Source organism: Gadus macrocephalus, chromosome 21 (assembly GCF_031168955.1).
Source record: "Gadus macrocephalus chromosome 21, ASM3116895v1".
In the NCBI taxonomy this organism is placed as follows: Eukaryota; Metazoa; Chordata; class Actinopteri; order Gadiformes; family Gadidae; genus Gadus; species Gadus macrocephalus.
The window spans coordinates 6,783,114-6,795,968 of record NC_082402.1 but is presented as its reverse complement, the minus strand read 5'-3'; the positions used below and the strand labels follow the sequence as shown (position 1 = coordinate 6,795,968).

The 12,855-nt window shown below is 44.3% G+C and overlaps 2 protein-coding genes across 4 annotated transcripts; both read left to right on the top strand.

The window, feature by feature from the left end:
- The first annotated feature begins 37 nt into the window (after positions 1 to 37).
- si:dkey-177p2.18 (phospholipase B1, membrane-associated) lies at positions 38 to 9,002 on the top strand. Of its 3 annotated transcripts, none has more exons than XM_060042061.1 (16): positions 38 to 465; positions 799 to 863; positions 1,620 to 1,710; positions 1,803 to 1,861; positions 2,084 to 2,151; positions 2,247 to 2,290; positions 2,746 to 2,866; positions 3,346 to 3,397; positions 3,679 to 3,759; positions 3,845 to 3,910; positions 4,486 to 4,577; positions 5,366 to 5,447; positions 5,693 to 5,794; positions 6,113 to 6,208; positions 6,754 to 6,825; positions 7,155 to 9,002. In XM_060042061.1, exons 1-16 carry the CDS (start codon positions 405 to 407, stop codon positions 7,311 to 7,313), a joined length of 1,311 nt encoding a protein of 436 aa, XP_059898044.1. In that variant the 5' UTR covers positions 38 to 404; the 3' UTR covers positions 7,314 to 9,002. The 3 variants fall into 3 exon arrangements, with proteins under 3 accessions (XP_059898044.1, XP_059898046.1, XP_059898045.1); XM_060042062.1 differs by lacking the exon at positions 38 to 465 and adding an exon at positions 478 to 671 and having other exon boundaries at positions 7,155 to 7,745; XM_060042063.1 differs by lacking the exons at positions 5,366 to 5,447; positions 5,693 to 5,794; positions 6,113 to 6,208; positions 6,754 to 6,825; positions 7,155 to 9,002 and adding an exon at positions 4,848 to 5,314.
- A 283-nt stretch (positions 9,003 to 9,285) lies between these two features.
- On the top strand, positions 9,286 to 12,493 carry chga (chromogranin A). The gene is made up of 3 exons (XM_060042307.1): positions 9,286 to 9,687; positions 9,912 to 9,961; positions 11,187 to 12,493. The coding sequence occupies exons 1-3, from the start codon at positions 9,642 to 9,644 to the stop codon at positions 11,331 to 11,333; spliced, it is 243 nt and encodes an 80-aa protein (XP_059898290.1). The 5' UTR covers positions 9,286 to 9,641; the 3' UTR covers positions 11,334 to 12,493.
- The last annotated feature ends 362 nt before the right edge of the window (positions 12,494 to 12,855 follow it).

Sequence of the window (12,855 nt, the reverse complement as noted above, 5' to 3'; positions counted from 1 at the left end):
AGTTGTATAGAGAAGCATGTTGCGAGTGACGAACAGTGAAATATTGACCAGCCCCCTGTATAAAAGTAACTAGTCTTATTCTAATTTTGTTTAAACTTAAACAAACACTGGCATAAGACTTAATGACTGCATTTTTACCATCACAATGAGTTTGTACTGAAAAGAATAAAAGACGTGGATATTTAACACCTGTCCAAAAAATGTAATTGATCTTCCTTAATTATGATTTTGCACCAATATCAATCCTACACTGATAATCATGTCAAAGAGGGTGCGTTTGTTTCACCGTGTCACTCAGCCCTTTTGTGGGAGGGGGATAGTTTTGCAAGGTGACCAACACAAAGTGACGCATCCGTGTCATCACACTGTGCGGGCCGGGTCTCATCCACACAACCGCACACACCATGATGGGGTGGCTTTGGATCGCCGTGGCAACGTGCGCTCTCTCGTCCTGCTCGGGCAAAGGCAAGTGCTAGAACAGGCCCACCGAACGGCCTCCCATTGGAGAGTGCGGACAGGGGTGTTATGTTGGTTTTGTTGGAGTTAGCGTCCCATGCCAGAGGCCCTGGTTCAGACAGGTTGACTCTGGTTTACACAATGAGGGGGTCAAGCTCGCTACAGAAGCGTTACAGGGGTTGTTGAACACGCAAAACTACCAGAACTTTGTTATTGTAGGTAAACGCCTGTGTACAGATGTATGTAAAAGGGGTTTTAATGTATGGTAAGAGTTCCAGTGATGCGTTTGGGATGTTTAATAGGTGGTTGCATCATACTTGTGATTTTGCCTTTCCATCAAAGGAAATGAGTGGTGGTGGGAATATGAAGAGGGACTACGACATTACAACCAGGCAGCTCTCAACGAGGTAAAAATCACCTTTGACCTCTTTATCTAAACCTCCATAAAGTGTTGTTGACAGCCTTATGACTGATCAAAGTGTAATTGTGTTATGCTTAGCTTGAATTTGATTGTATTTGAATTGTTGGTGTTCTTTATCATAAGCAACCATCAGAGATCAAACTGTGTCATCTATAATGCCTTTCTCACTCAGATACGAAAGATTTTTTCTAAATGAACAACATCACGGGTGATACTAGCAAGGGAGACGGTTGTCGAATAGCTTTTTCTGGAGTTTAGCCGTCCAGAAGTTCTGATCCATATATACCGTTATCATATAGCCAGAGATTGTGGTAGACTAGAGATTAGGACTATAGGTTTGGTACAGGAATGCTTCGAGGCACATGAAGAGGACTGCCTTGGCCACGTTCAATCTGATCAGAACACAACTGCAGTGAAACGGCCGCACCAGACAATCCTCCCAGATTGAATCAACGTCTGAGTTGGATTACTTGGCCCACGGCAGGCCCCGCTAAGAAAAGCTAACACAATTAACATGGCGTGTGCGCAAGTATTATAACGTGCTATTAATTCTAATCAACTCATTGATTAGAAGCAAGAGCGGCTTCGGTTAAGTAGAGCATTAAGTCATGCTGCTGCTGCTGCTGAATCTCTCTCTCTGACTCTTTCTCCGTATCTCTCTCTCTGTCTCTCTCTCCGTATCTCTCTCTCTGTCTCTCTCTCTCTCTCTCTCTTCCCCCACACCACCCCCTCTCCATCTCAGGAGTTTCCAGAGAAAACTAGGCCTGTGAATTTTAAACATCCTCTCTTCCAATGTCCGGACATGAGTCCCTCTCCCTCTGTCCCTTCCTCAGGTCAGGGCAATGCACACGCACACACACACACATACAGACACAGACATTATCGATTAATTCTCAAATAGTCCGCTCACCTTTGACCCCTACAGTCGAGTTAGTGAAGGCGGCCGACATCAAAGTCATTGCTGCCCTGGGAGACTCTATGACCGTAAGTTGTATTTATTTATACCGTTTTGATGCATATTTTATGATCAAACAATTCTTATCCTTAAATTTGCTCCGCGACACTTTCTTTGTATTGCAAAGAGGATGTGATGTCTGTGTGTCATCACTGTCTGTCGCATCCGTGTCCTTGAAAGATTTGTTTTGCTAACATGAGACTCCTCTTTCCCGTGGCTGATAATGTTTCTGCCGTCCCCTCCTATCGCAGACTGCCATCGGCGCCAACGCCTCCAACGTCCTTGGGATCCCTATTGAATTCCGTCACGTGTCATGGAGGTACTGCGACCCGAGTCGGTGATCACAGCCATTCCACAGTTGGCAGCGCTCATCGTTTTTCTATCACAATAACATCCGGCTGATGTGTCCCTCAGCATCGGGGGCTACGGTTCCTTCCAAGACGTCATCACCTTGGCGAGTAAGGGATCTCCACGCTCGACACAAAAGCATCCCTCCCGACTTCCGCCTGTTGTCTCTGCCTCGCTCAAGTCAAAATAGTGTTTTCTTTTGCTTTGACCACCGCAGTCACAATGTGAGCTTTGTGCTTTGTTCCCTCTGTCATTAGAGAGATGAACAAAACAGACCCCAAGCAAAAGTAATGATGGCTACCCCCGCCCTTTATTTATTTATTTTTAATTGTTAATATTATTTTATCATCATCCCCCCCCTTCTGATCCCTGTCATTCAATAGGATGCATTACTTGCACTTTCCCTTTCACTAATGCTGTGCTTTTGTTATGTTTGCAGTGTCCTAAATGTCTTGTCTGTCATGTGTGGAGAAAGCCAGCTCACTTAAAGTTATGTGATTGAATCTACAGAAAGCCCCCTCTCTACAGAGGAGAACTGGTCTCACTCGAACTGCATGTGTTTCAGACATCATCAAGCTGTACAATCCCAGTGTGCTGGGGGCGGCTCCCAGTAAGACGGTGCACGGCACCACGGCCCCGCTCAGCGAGACAGGCTTCAACCTGGCCGTCACCGGACACAACACCTTGTGAGACAGCCCCGTGATGAACACACCCTCCTATCTGTCTGTCCGTCTGTCTGTCGATCCATCCTAGACCATTTAACATTCTAGTCTAGTATGTATCGAGGCAATCTAGGCTAGTGTGTACACAGTGGACAGGTGAGTGTCCACTGTATAAATGTGGCTAGGGTTTTCCGTTCCAAACCCGAAGGTGACTTGGTTTAATCCCCAATGTCTTGAGCAAGGCATTTCTCGAGAAAGCCTCCCATACGCTTTCCTGCTCCTTATTGACACGTGTCCGAGTTCACTGTTCACTGGGTAGACGTGTCGGTTCAGGGACTGTACATGAGTCAATAGTAAATGTGGTTAAAGAGTTTGTTCATTGGAATTGGATGAGGTCTACAAGGCAAACTCAATCTCTTTGTTCATGATTCATTCTGCCAAACTGTTGTGTGTGATTCAATAGTTATTGCTTTATAAAGAGAATACTCTTGTCTGTTTCCTAGCAATCTCCCTGGGCAGACAAGATATCTGATTGACACTCTCAGGAACTATGAGGTACCGCAATTTTCCAGCATATAAGACAACACAGCATGAGAGTGATGAGAACTTGTTTGGTTTGGACCTTTGGTTGATGAATGGGCCCTGGAGCAACTTACTCTGGAGGTCACCAAACTGCACTCAGTCTGACCTCAAAGGGGCCGATGTGCTGATTATGGAACTGTCCACAAAGAAATATGTATATGTCCTGTATTGTGTTCTGGAATCTGATCCGTTCTCTGGGCCTTTTGGGAACAGAGACGTTTCAACACGCTTGATGCTGTTTCTCCTAATCACAGGGTCTCACCTTTGAGGAGGATTGGAAGCTTCTGACCATTCTCATTGGCATGAATGACATTTGTGATTACTGCAAAGATAAGGTATATTCAAACGCCCTCCTACTAAACATTAATTCACAAGTCATTTTCATTCATTTGAATGAATACATATTTCGTTCCCTTTTAGGCTCTGTTTTCAGTCGACAACTTCATCCACTACATGACCGTCTCCTTGGAAATGCTGATGAATGAGGTAAAAAACATCGGCATGCACCTCCCTCCATTGATATTGTAAAAGGGAATGCATTAATATAACGCTTTTGTCCAAAGCACTTTACAAGATTGCCTGACATTCACCCATTCATGCACGCATTCACACACCGACGGCGCTGTCAGCCATGCAAGGCGACATCCAGCTCTTCGGGAGCAGTCAGGGTGAGGGCCCTTGCTCAGGGACACCTCGACACACTGGCGCTAACTGTGTTAGCATCGCTGACCACTGGGTTATCATCATGTTTACCATTGAGGCCTTGAGCAGACGTTTATATCACAAGCGACCTACAGTGAACTTTAGACTGTGGGTTTAGGGATTCAAAGCTAGAGCCTTTCAGCTGGGATTCCCATCAGCCGACACCCTAACCACCATGCCATCCTAGGACTCTGTTGGGAAAAGAGCCGCTTAGCCTTAATGAGACCTGACACTGCATACACGAAATATAAGAAAAAAATTATGATTATGATTGAGCTAGGAGTTCAGACTGAGCTATTGAGTAATTCAACCCGGAGTTCAGACTGAACTAGGAATCATGATCTCATGTGGTCCTGCAGGTGCCTCGGATGATCGTCAACGTGGTCCAGATCCTCCCCATGGAGACTCTGCGGGAGGTCCAGAGACCTGCGCCAGGGTGCCTGCTCCAGCGGTGAGTCTCTCTCTCTCTCTCGATCTCTCTCTCGCTCTCGCTCTCGATCTCTTTTCACCCATGACTGTTTCGGCTTCACCATAAAGGGACACGAGGAGCTTGCTAAAGGGCTCTGGAACCACATGGTAGGTTCTCTCACCTCTCTCTTTCTCTCTCACACCTCGCTCTCAAATATTTCTCTCCCTAAGCTCCCTCTTTCTCTCTCTAACCTTTCTCTCTCTCTAACCTCGCTCTCCCTCCCTCTCTCTCTCTCTCTCTCGCTCTCCCCAGCTGTCCCCTTGAGACCACCTGGGGTACATTATGACTCAGTCGCATCACCCCATGCAAAAGCTCGTCAGATGGAGAGCCCAACGGTTTACATTTGAAACCTGGCTGCTGCTGCTGCTGCTTCTGCTGCTCACACAGTGGGACTTTTATTCCTGGAAAGGCCGCTGGATTCAAAACCTCACACGTGTTGTTGGTGTGAAGAGCTATATTCGGACCAAATCAGAGCGTGACTTTTGTTGGACGAGGTGCAGTATATACAGGATACTGGCATGCCCTCGTTCAGCTGGGCTGTAGTTAACACATGGTTAGAATGGTAGCTTTTGTTGCACAATTTAACACAATTTGTGGGTGGTACTGGGTGGTCTTTATGTGTGTACGGTGCCAAGGCTGTATTCAAAGTGTTTCATTACAACCTCTCCTTCTCCTGCTATGAATTAAAGTTTCTAGTAATGTCTCATCTCAGAAGTCTTTGCAAACTATGGTCGCAAACTACTCTCTCTCTCTCTCTCTCTCTCTCTCAGGTCCTTCTGTTCTTGCCTGATCAAGCCAGTGGCCAGTTCTCCTGAACTACGGGAACTCGTAGAGGTCAATCTGGAGTTCCAGGTTAGATCTTTTATTCATAACTAATGGAGCAGCCAGACGGAGGAAAGCGATAGTCTCCCTTCAGATCCTTACTGTGTACTTGATCGATTCTTGAAACGGAAATGTTCTACCGTCTAACTCTGTTCCAATTTGAATTGTTGTCATCCAAAAAAGATAATACAGATCGTCTTATCCAGTAGCTAAAATCGACGACCTAGTACTCGACAGTTTGAGTACATTACTTTGAACCATTCTTTGACTTCTAGAAGCGTCTAGAGCAGCTCCTCTACAGCAATCGCTTCTTCCGGGACGACTTTGCGGTCGTTCTTCAGCCCTTCCTGAAGAACTCCGACCCTCCCCGCCTGCCGGTACTGAACCTGTCCTGTCCTCTCTTAAAACATGTCAGCAGTACACGCACGCACGCACGCACGCACACACACACACTCGCACTCAGACATGTGCAGCACACCTGCTGCCCACACCATGTGCCTATAGACTCTGATTGTTTTGAACACATGACATATGCATCGTTTCACCGTGAATCTTGAAAGAAAATAAATGACTTCTATCAATGTATGTTTTAAGGGGATTAATGTTTTTTCTCTAATCTTAGACCATTTTATCATAAACATTCACCAGGAATAAAATCCACATTATTATATCTTTTTCTTTTTTTCCATGGGAAGAGTGGAAGGATAGACATGACATTCTTCACACATGACTGTTTCCACTTCACCATAAAGGGACATGAGGAGCTTGCTAAAGGGCTCTGGAACAACATGGTAGGTTCTTTCACCTCTCTCTAACCTCTTTTTCTCTCTGTGACCTCTTTTCTCTGTATTGGAATCCCTTTTTCACCTCTCTCTAACCTCCCTCTGTCACTCTCGCTCTCACTCTAACCTCTCTCTCGCACTCACTCTCTTTCTCTCTCTAACCTCCCTCTTTCTCTCTATCCTTTCTCTCTCTCTCTTTCTCCTCTAACCTCGCTTTCACACTCTCTCTAACCTCTCTCTTTTTTCTCTCTCTGACATATGACATATTTGCTGTATCAAAAGAGTTATGAGAACTGGAAAAGTTCAAGCCTCAAGTTTAGATTTAACTATGAGTAATGATTGATCTAGGAGTTCAGACTGAACTAGTTCCGACTGAACTACGAGTTATGATTCAACTTGGAGTTCAGATTGAACTATTGAGTTATGATTCAACAAGGCATTCAGACCGAACTAGGAGTCATGATGTTACCAAAACCTCATACCTTTTCAAGAAAATGCTTTTAATGAGAGAATCTGATTCAAATAGTTTAGCACCTCATATTATTGTCTCTCAGTTTCAGCCCGAAGGACACAAGCTCATGGTGAGCAGTTTCTCAGACCCCATCGACCTGATCTGTCCATCACTGGTAAATCTTAACACATGTATGAACACACATACAAACACACAAAGATACAAAATACAAGGTATATGAAACACACACTACAAGCACTGTATTTCGGGTCATATTCATATAAACAATAGCTGCTATGCAAGTTATCCTCGATAATACCGATAATACGTTATGTTCCTAGTCAACTAAAAGGAGTCTGTTTATTAGTAATATTATATTCGGTTCTGTGTGCTTGTAGAGCTACCACCATTCCAAAAGACAGAAATCCCCTTGGACAGTGCTGACGTCATTCTGGTGCCTGCTCTATTCGTTGACTCTCGGTTGTTGTTTTTGTCCAACCGAAGGATCATCCATACATCTTCACCCGACCCAGTGCAGCCAGCAGGGATGGCCTCCCGCCCCCTGTCCTGGAAGACCCAGCCTCTGCGTCTCCGCCGTGGGCCCCTCGCCCCCTCGTCCTCTGGGCCCCGTTAGCCTGCATAGCTCTTTGTACTCTACTATAACGCCCCCGGCCGTCTGTCACGTTCAACACACGGCTAGTGCCAAAAGAACTGGTGTCTGCCAAGGATGGACGATACTATTTACTATTTAGTCTTTTAGCTGACACGTTTAATCCAAACCGACTTACACTGCTTTTTTAACGGTGGGTCCTGGCTCCAAAATGGTGGATCGATCCCCCAACCGACTTCATGTCAGCGGAAACCCTACAGAACTCCCGTTGTAGACTGAGAACTCAACTGTTCAGACGGCAGCCTGGCCCAGGACTTTTGGTTTTAATTTAGGTTTGGGTCGTTTTTTTACCATTCCTTTGTTGGTATTCAGATCGTTATCATTATTTCTGCTCCATCAACAACTAATGTGCAGAAAATTCAGCCATTTATTATTCTGCTGCTGTCTTTGTTGGCCTACTTTTGTGGATTAGATTCTGGAACTCATTTGCATTTGAGCTGTATGATGAACATTTCCTTTATCATGTTAGAAATTACCATGAATGACACAAATATCACATTTAGGCTATACTGGAAAATGTTATTTACATAATGTTTCTATACATTGAGCATTCAACTTCAGGAGCCATGAAACACGATCAGACACTCCAGGTTGAATGGCCCATTCATGTCTGAGTTCATTATGCGGAGCAGGTGTAATGAAGGTAAACACCACGGGCAGGTGAAGGCGGTATCACCCTCATATCGTGTGTCATGGATTGGGGCACGAACGTGTCTCGGCGATGAGGCTTCACCACGAGATAGACCAACTTTAATGACACAATGGGAAAGGTTATATAGGCTTATGCATGCACGTTGGTACAGTTAAATAGAGTGGAGAGTATAATAGTATAGTATATAGAGAACAAGTGCTTTTGCTGTTCAAATTCTCAGTGGAAAGGTCTTTGTCTGTCTTTGGTGAATCAGTGTGTGCAGAGTTTAGGCTACAACAGTGGCGCAGTCCATAGCATTTAGAGATGTAGGATCATTGACAGACAATACGATAATCTGACATGGTGTGCATTTACCATCCATCACTGTGAATTCAGACGGGCAGAAATGGCTAATCATCGGACAAAAGTAGTTGAGTGAGTCCTGTTAATAACAGATAGAAGGCCTAGATTTGTGTTTTTTAATACTTTATATCATAGGCCTAATAGTGTTTATGTTAACGGGTTTGTAAGTAGCATTTTTATCATATGAGCTGAATCATGCAATGAGCTGTTGTTGCATAATTACTCCATCATAGCGTTCATTGAGAATCCCACTTTATGTGCAAACAGTCCCTTTACTGCTTGATTCTGTGCAAATATGTGTGGGACGAGATAGGTCTCGGCGCCTGATCCAATAGGAAATGAAACGCATCAGGCCGACACCGCCTTGGTAACAAAAGAGCAAATAATATAAAATATATAATATAATATAAAAGTGTGTCACACTGCCTATTCATGAAGCACATTAACCTGGAACATTTCATTAGATTTCTATCAATAATGTGTGAGGGGGGTTGTCTTTTCATCCCCTCGCTATTCAAGCCACCCGTACGCAACAAGGATGCAAGTGCCAGAGAGAAGGTACTGTAGCAGGAAGGTTTTCAATTTACTGTTCCCTAGCAACACAATCAGGAAGCAGAGACATCCAATCTCCCATCATCCAGTAAGACAATGGAACCGTAGTCCTTAATAAACGCAGACAAATATGAAATGTTGCTCTGTTTACTGATCTCGACCTAGATATATAAACTGATAAAAAGCATATGTATCTATTGACACAAACTGTATTTAAACATACACTATAAAGTGTGTCTGTGTGCATGCAACTTTGTGTGGATGTCTGTCTGTGTGTGTGTGTCTGTGTGTTCTTAATAATTATTTAAACATGTAAACTTTGGCATTGTTAGCCTGGAATGTAGGTTATGCTGTATGATTTCAAGTAACATAAGTTATACTATACTGTGGCACCACTAGCCAACGAGCAATTTCCTGCAATCGAGATTAGGACCGCAAACATAAAGTGAAAAAAACTGTGCTTGCTGTTATATATACCTCTCTTTTTTTTCAGAGGTGACAACCGTATGCCTAACGATGATGTCATTTCCTCTATGCAGATGTAACTATAAAAACGGGTCCTCTTGCTGTTAGGTGTCCGTGGTAATAGAGACGAGGATCGTTGGTGCAGGAGAAGGCAGGAGCGCGTCAGACATCAGGAGAGTTTGGTCCACCATGCATCCATAACTTGCTGTGTTCGTTCAAGGAGGGGGAGATAGATTACCATCTTCTGAAATCGAAGACATTTATTTTTTTCCTGGAGAGTGAATCGTTGCTGATTCTGAATAAAGAAAACATGATCGAGCGAGCAGTTGTCCTGTTGGTCACGTTTTCTACTTGCGGTACGTAAATTATCTTAACATTTGTATCAATGGCGAGTGTGAGTGCTTATTAAATGTAGAACGTTACCGCGGGTCGCTGTTCCGGATTCAGAACCACGGACAGTGCCACGCGCTGAGCACTGGGGAGTACCGGGGCATATGTTGCGTCTCTTCAAGTGACAATCGCAAAATGCCGGCAGTTTTTGGTAATTTAATTATTTTAATGATTTCGTCTCTCCATACAGTTCTGTCATTGCCGGTCACTTCGGGTGAACTGGAGAGTGGCGACGTCAAGGTAAATATTATTATTATTAGGACCTATCAATTTATTAATTTATATTAATATGATGTAAACATTATTCCTCTCAATCCATTATCGCACTAGGCTATTTATTTTATGAAATGCGTATTATTTCTGAACCAGAACTATGAAAGTGCTAGGAAGTTAAACTTTTAAATTGCTTTGATTTAAACCAATGGAAAATAGCAGTCAGACAGTTATTCTGCGTAGTCTCTCACCCTTGATAGATAGCAGAGGCAGCAGCAGTTTGTCACAGCTGGAATCAAATGAGACACCACTTTTCAATTGAGGGCAATGGAGAACATGACCTTGCCTTGGTCGATTCATTTTACATCCTAATTGACGGACAGATATACAACTGGAGAGAGAGGGGAGTGATAGAGAGAGAGGGAGAGGGAGATGGGACAGGGAAATTAGGAAAAGAGAGATAGAGAGAGAGGAAGAGAAGGGAGAGGGATGATGGAAAGGTGGCAGACAGGAAGAGAGAGACATCGATACAAAAATAAAGAGGAGCAGGAGGGGAGAGAGAGAGAGAGAGGGAGAGAGAGAGGGAGAGAGAGAAAGACAGATTACAAGAACAAACAAGAGATGAGGAGAATGGGGAGAGAGGAAGAAAGAGAGAGAGAGAGGGAGAGAGGGGGGAAAGAAAGAAGGACAGATGATCAGAACAAACATGAGAAGAGTAAAGCCCATGGTTAATACGAGATTTGAGATACTGGAGACAGCGACCGTCCTTTGAAATATAATCGTCAGCGTGATCGTCATGAAATTCAAATGCATTTTTGATATGCTTTCATCTTTGAGTCTCACATCTCGGATTACAAAGCGCTCCACATTCATAATTAAAAACCTTAAGAGTTATTTTGGCCGTGGCCAGCCATATAAATGCATATAAATATAAAAGCTAAGTATAATATTAAGTTTAGCTTGTGAAAATAAAAAAACATACAGTTCCCCCCAAATCCACCCTAACCCTATTACTTGCCATACCCCTACTTCAACCACCACCACTAGTACAGCTATCACCTTAGAATAAGTAAACAACAGGGTAAGCATTTCACTACATGTTGTACGAGGGTGACTTTGTATGTGACAAACAAATCTTGAACTGGAACTCAACAGGGAAAGGAAAACAACATGACATACATATGACGCAGAAAACATCCATACTTATAGTAGCTTATCCCATCATTCCCCTGTGTTTCCTATGTCCCTGGAGGTGATGAAATGCATTGTGGAGGCTCTTGCGGATGTCCTCTCCATGCCTCACCCCGTGCCTGTCAGCCAGGAGTGCCTGGACACCCTGCGCACAGGTAAGAAGAGCACCCGAGACCTTACCCCACCTGGCCCTCACCCAAGGCCGTAAGCCAGGCTCTCTGCTTCTCTGACCACTACATCTACCCCAGTGGTTCCCGTCCTTCGTTAACACTCTGAACCCCTTTCTAAAGGTGAAGGTTTCGGCGACCCCAACTTCAACTTTCTGCTTCCACACTTTTTAGCCATTTCCATCTGCATCATTGTCCCAGGGGACGTAATCGCATCGCTTAACTTAACACTAGTAGTAGTTTGCTCATGGCTATGAATCATAAGCTTTCTGTATGCGGACGTCTATGAGACCTTTAAATCATCTCATCTGACCCCATGTGCAAATCAGGGGACCCCAAGTGAGGTCCCTACCCCAATGTTGGGAACCGCTGATATATTCTCTTTGATATGTGCCTCTTTGGGTGGAATATATATAAAGATCCATTGATGACAGCAAAAGGGGGTCAAGAGGTTATAAGGAAGTTTGGGTGAAAAGCAGGGTCATTAGTGGTGGTGAACTTTCTTAGGACAGGCTTAGCTTTAACTTAACCACGAAAACTCTCCCTCTTTTTTTTTTAGACAGGACAAGATCATGCAATTAATCTGGGTTAGGATGACAGCATTTGTGAAGAGCTTAATGTGTTTGCCGTGACCATCTTAAAATAGACATCTAAACAATAGCGTTCAAGATTCAGATTCAGTTGACTGACTTCACCAAAATCGCTTTGAAACACCCTTCTGAAATGGAAGTGGGTGTTGGTAGAGAAACATGCCCTTTGATGAATGGGATGCCAATTGTGTGACTTAATACAACACGTATTTAGACCCTATTCGTCACATCTGATGGGGTTGGCATTTTAATCCTCTGCGCTACATGATTATCTAGAAAAACATCAGTAAACATTACCGTAGTGTCAGTCAACCTGCATTTTGTGTCCAGGTATAATGGTGCCTCTGGGCTCATCAAAGAATAATAACGAAACCAGTGTGTCAACCTTTCAAAATCCGTCTCAATCTTTCTCATCGTTGACATAATTGCCCCTCCGACATATAACTCTGTTAGCCGTTATATTTATAACCCTCGTTGTATGTCAGATTTGCGGTTGATAGGGATTGACACCGTCGCTGCTCTCCATGGGGGTCATCGCTGGGTCAGCGAGACCTGGCCGTATCTAATCACTTACAGCAGTTTTCTCTGGTCCAAATCCGTCTCCCTCGTCCTTGTTGGTGATAGGGGTGGGGGTGGGGGGGGCTGAGGGAGATCAATCACAGCTATTGTTACACAGAGCTGCCTCTGACAGGGAAACCGTGCCCCCTTCGAAATGTACTGGAGAGAGAGAGGACGTGGGAGGGAGAGGGAGAGGGGGAGAGACACATGCAAACAGTGAGACACGGTGGGAGAGAGAGGGAGAGAGAGGGAGAGGGAGGGAGAGGGAGTGAGAGGGGGAAAGATTAGGAGAGAGAGGCCGAAAGAGAGGGAGAGAGAGAGAGGAAAGGCGGCTCAAATAACGAACCCATTCAAAAAAGAAAAAGTGCACTGCGTTTCAGTATTCCGGTATTATTTTTGAATGATGCTGCAGTCA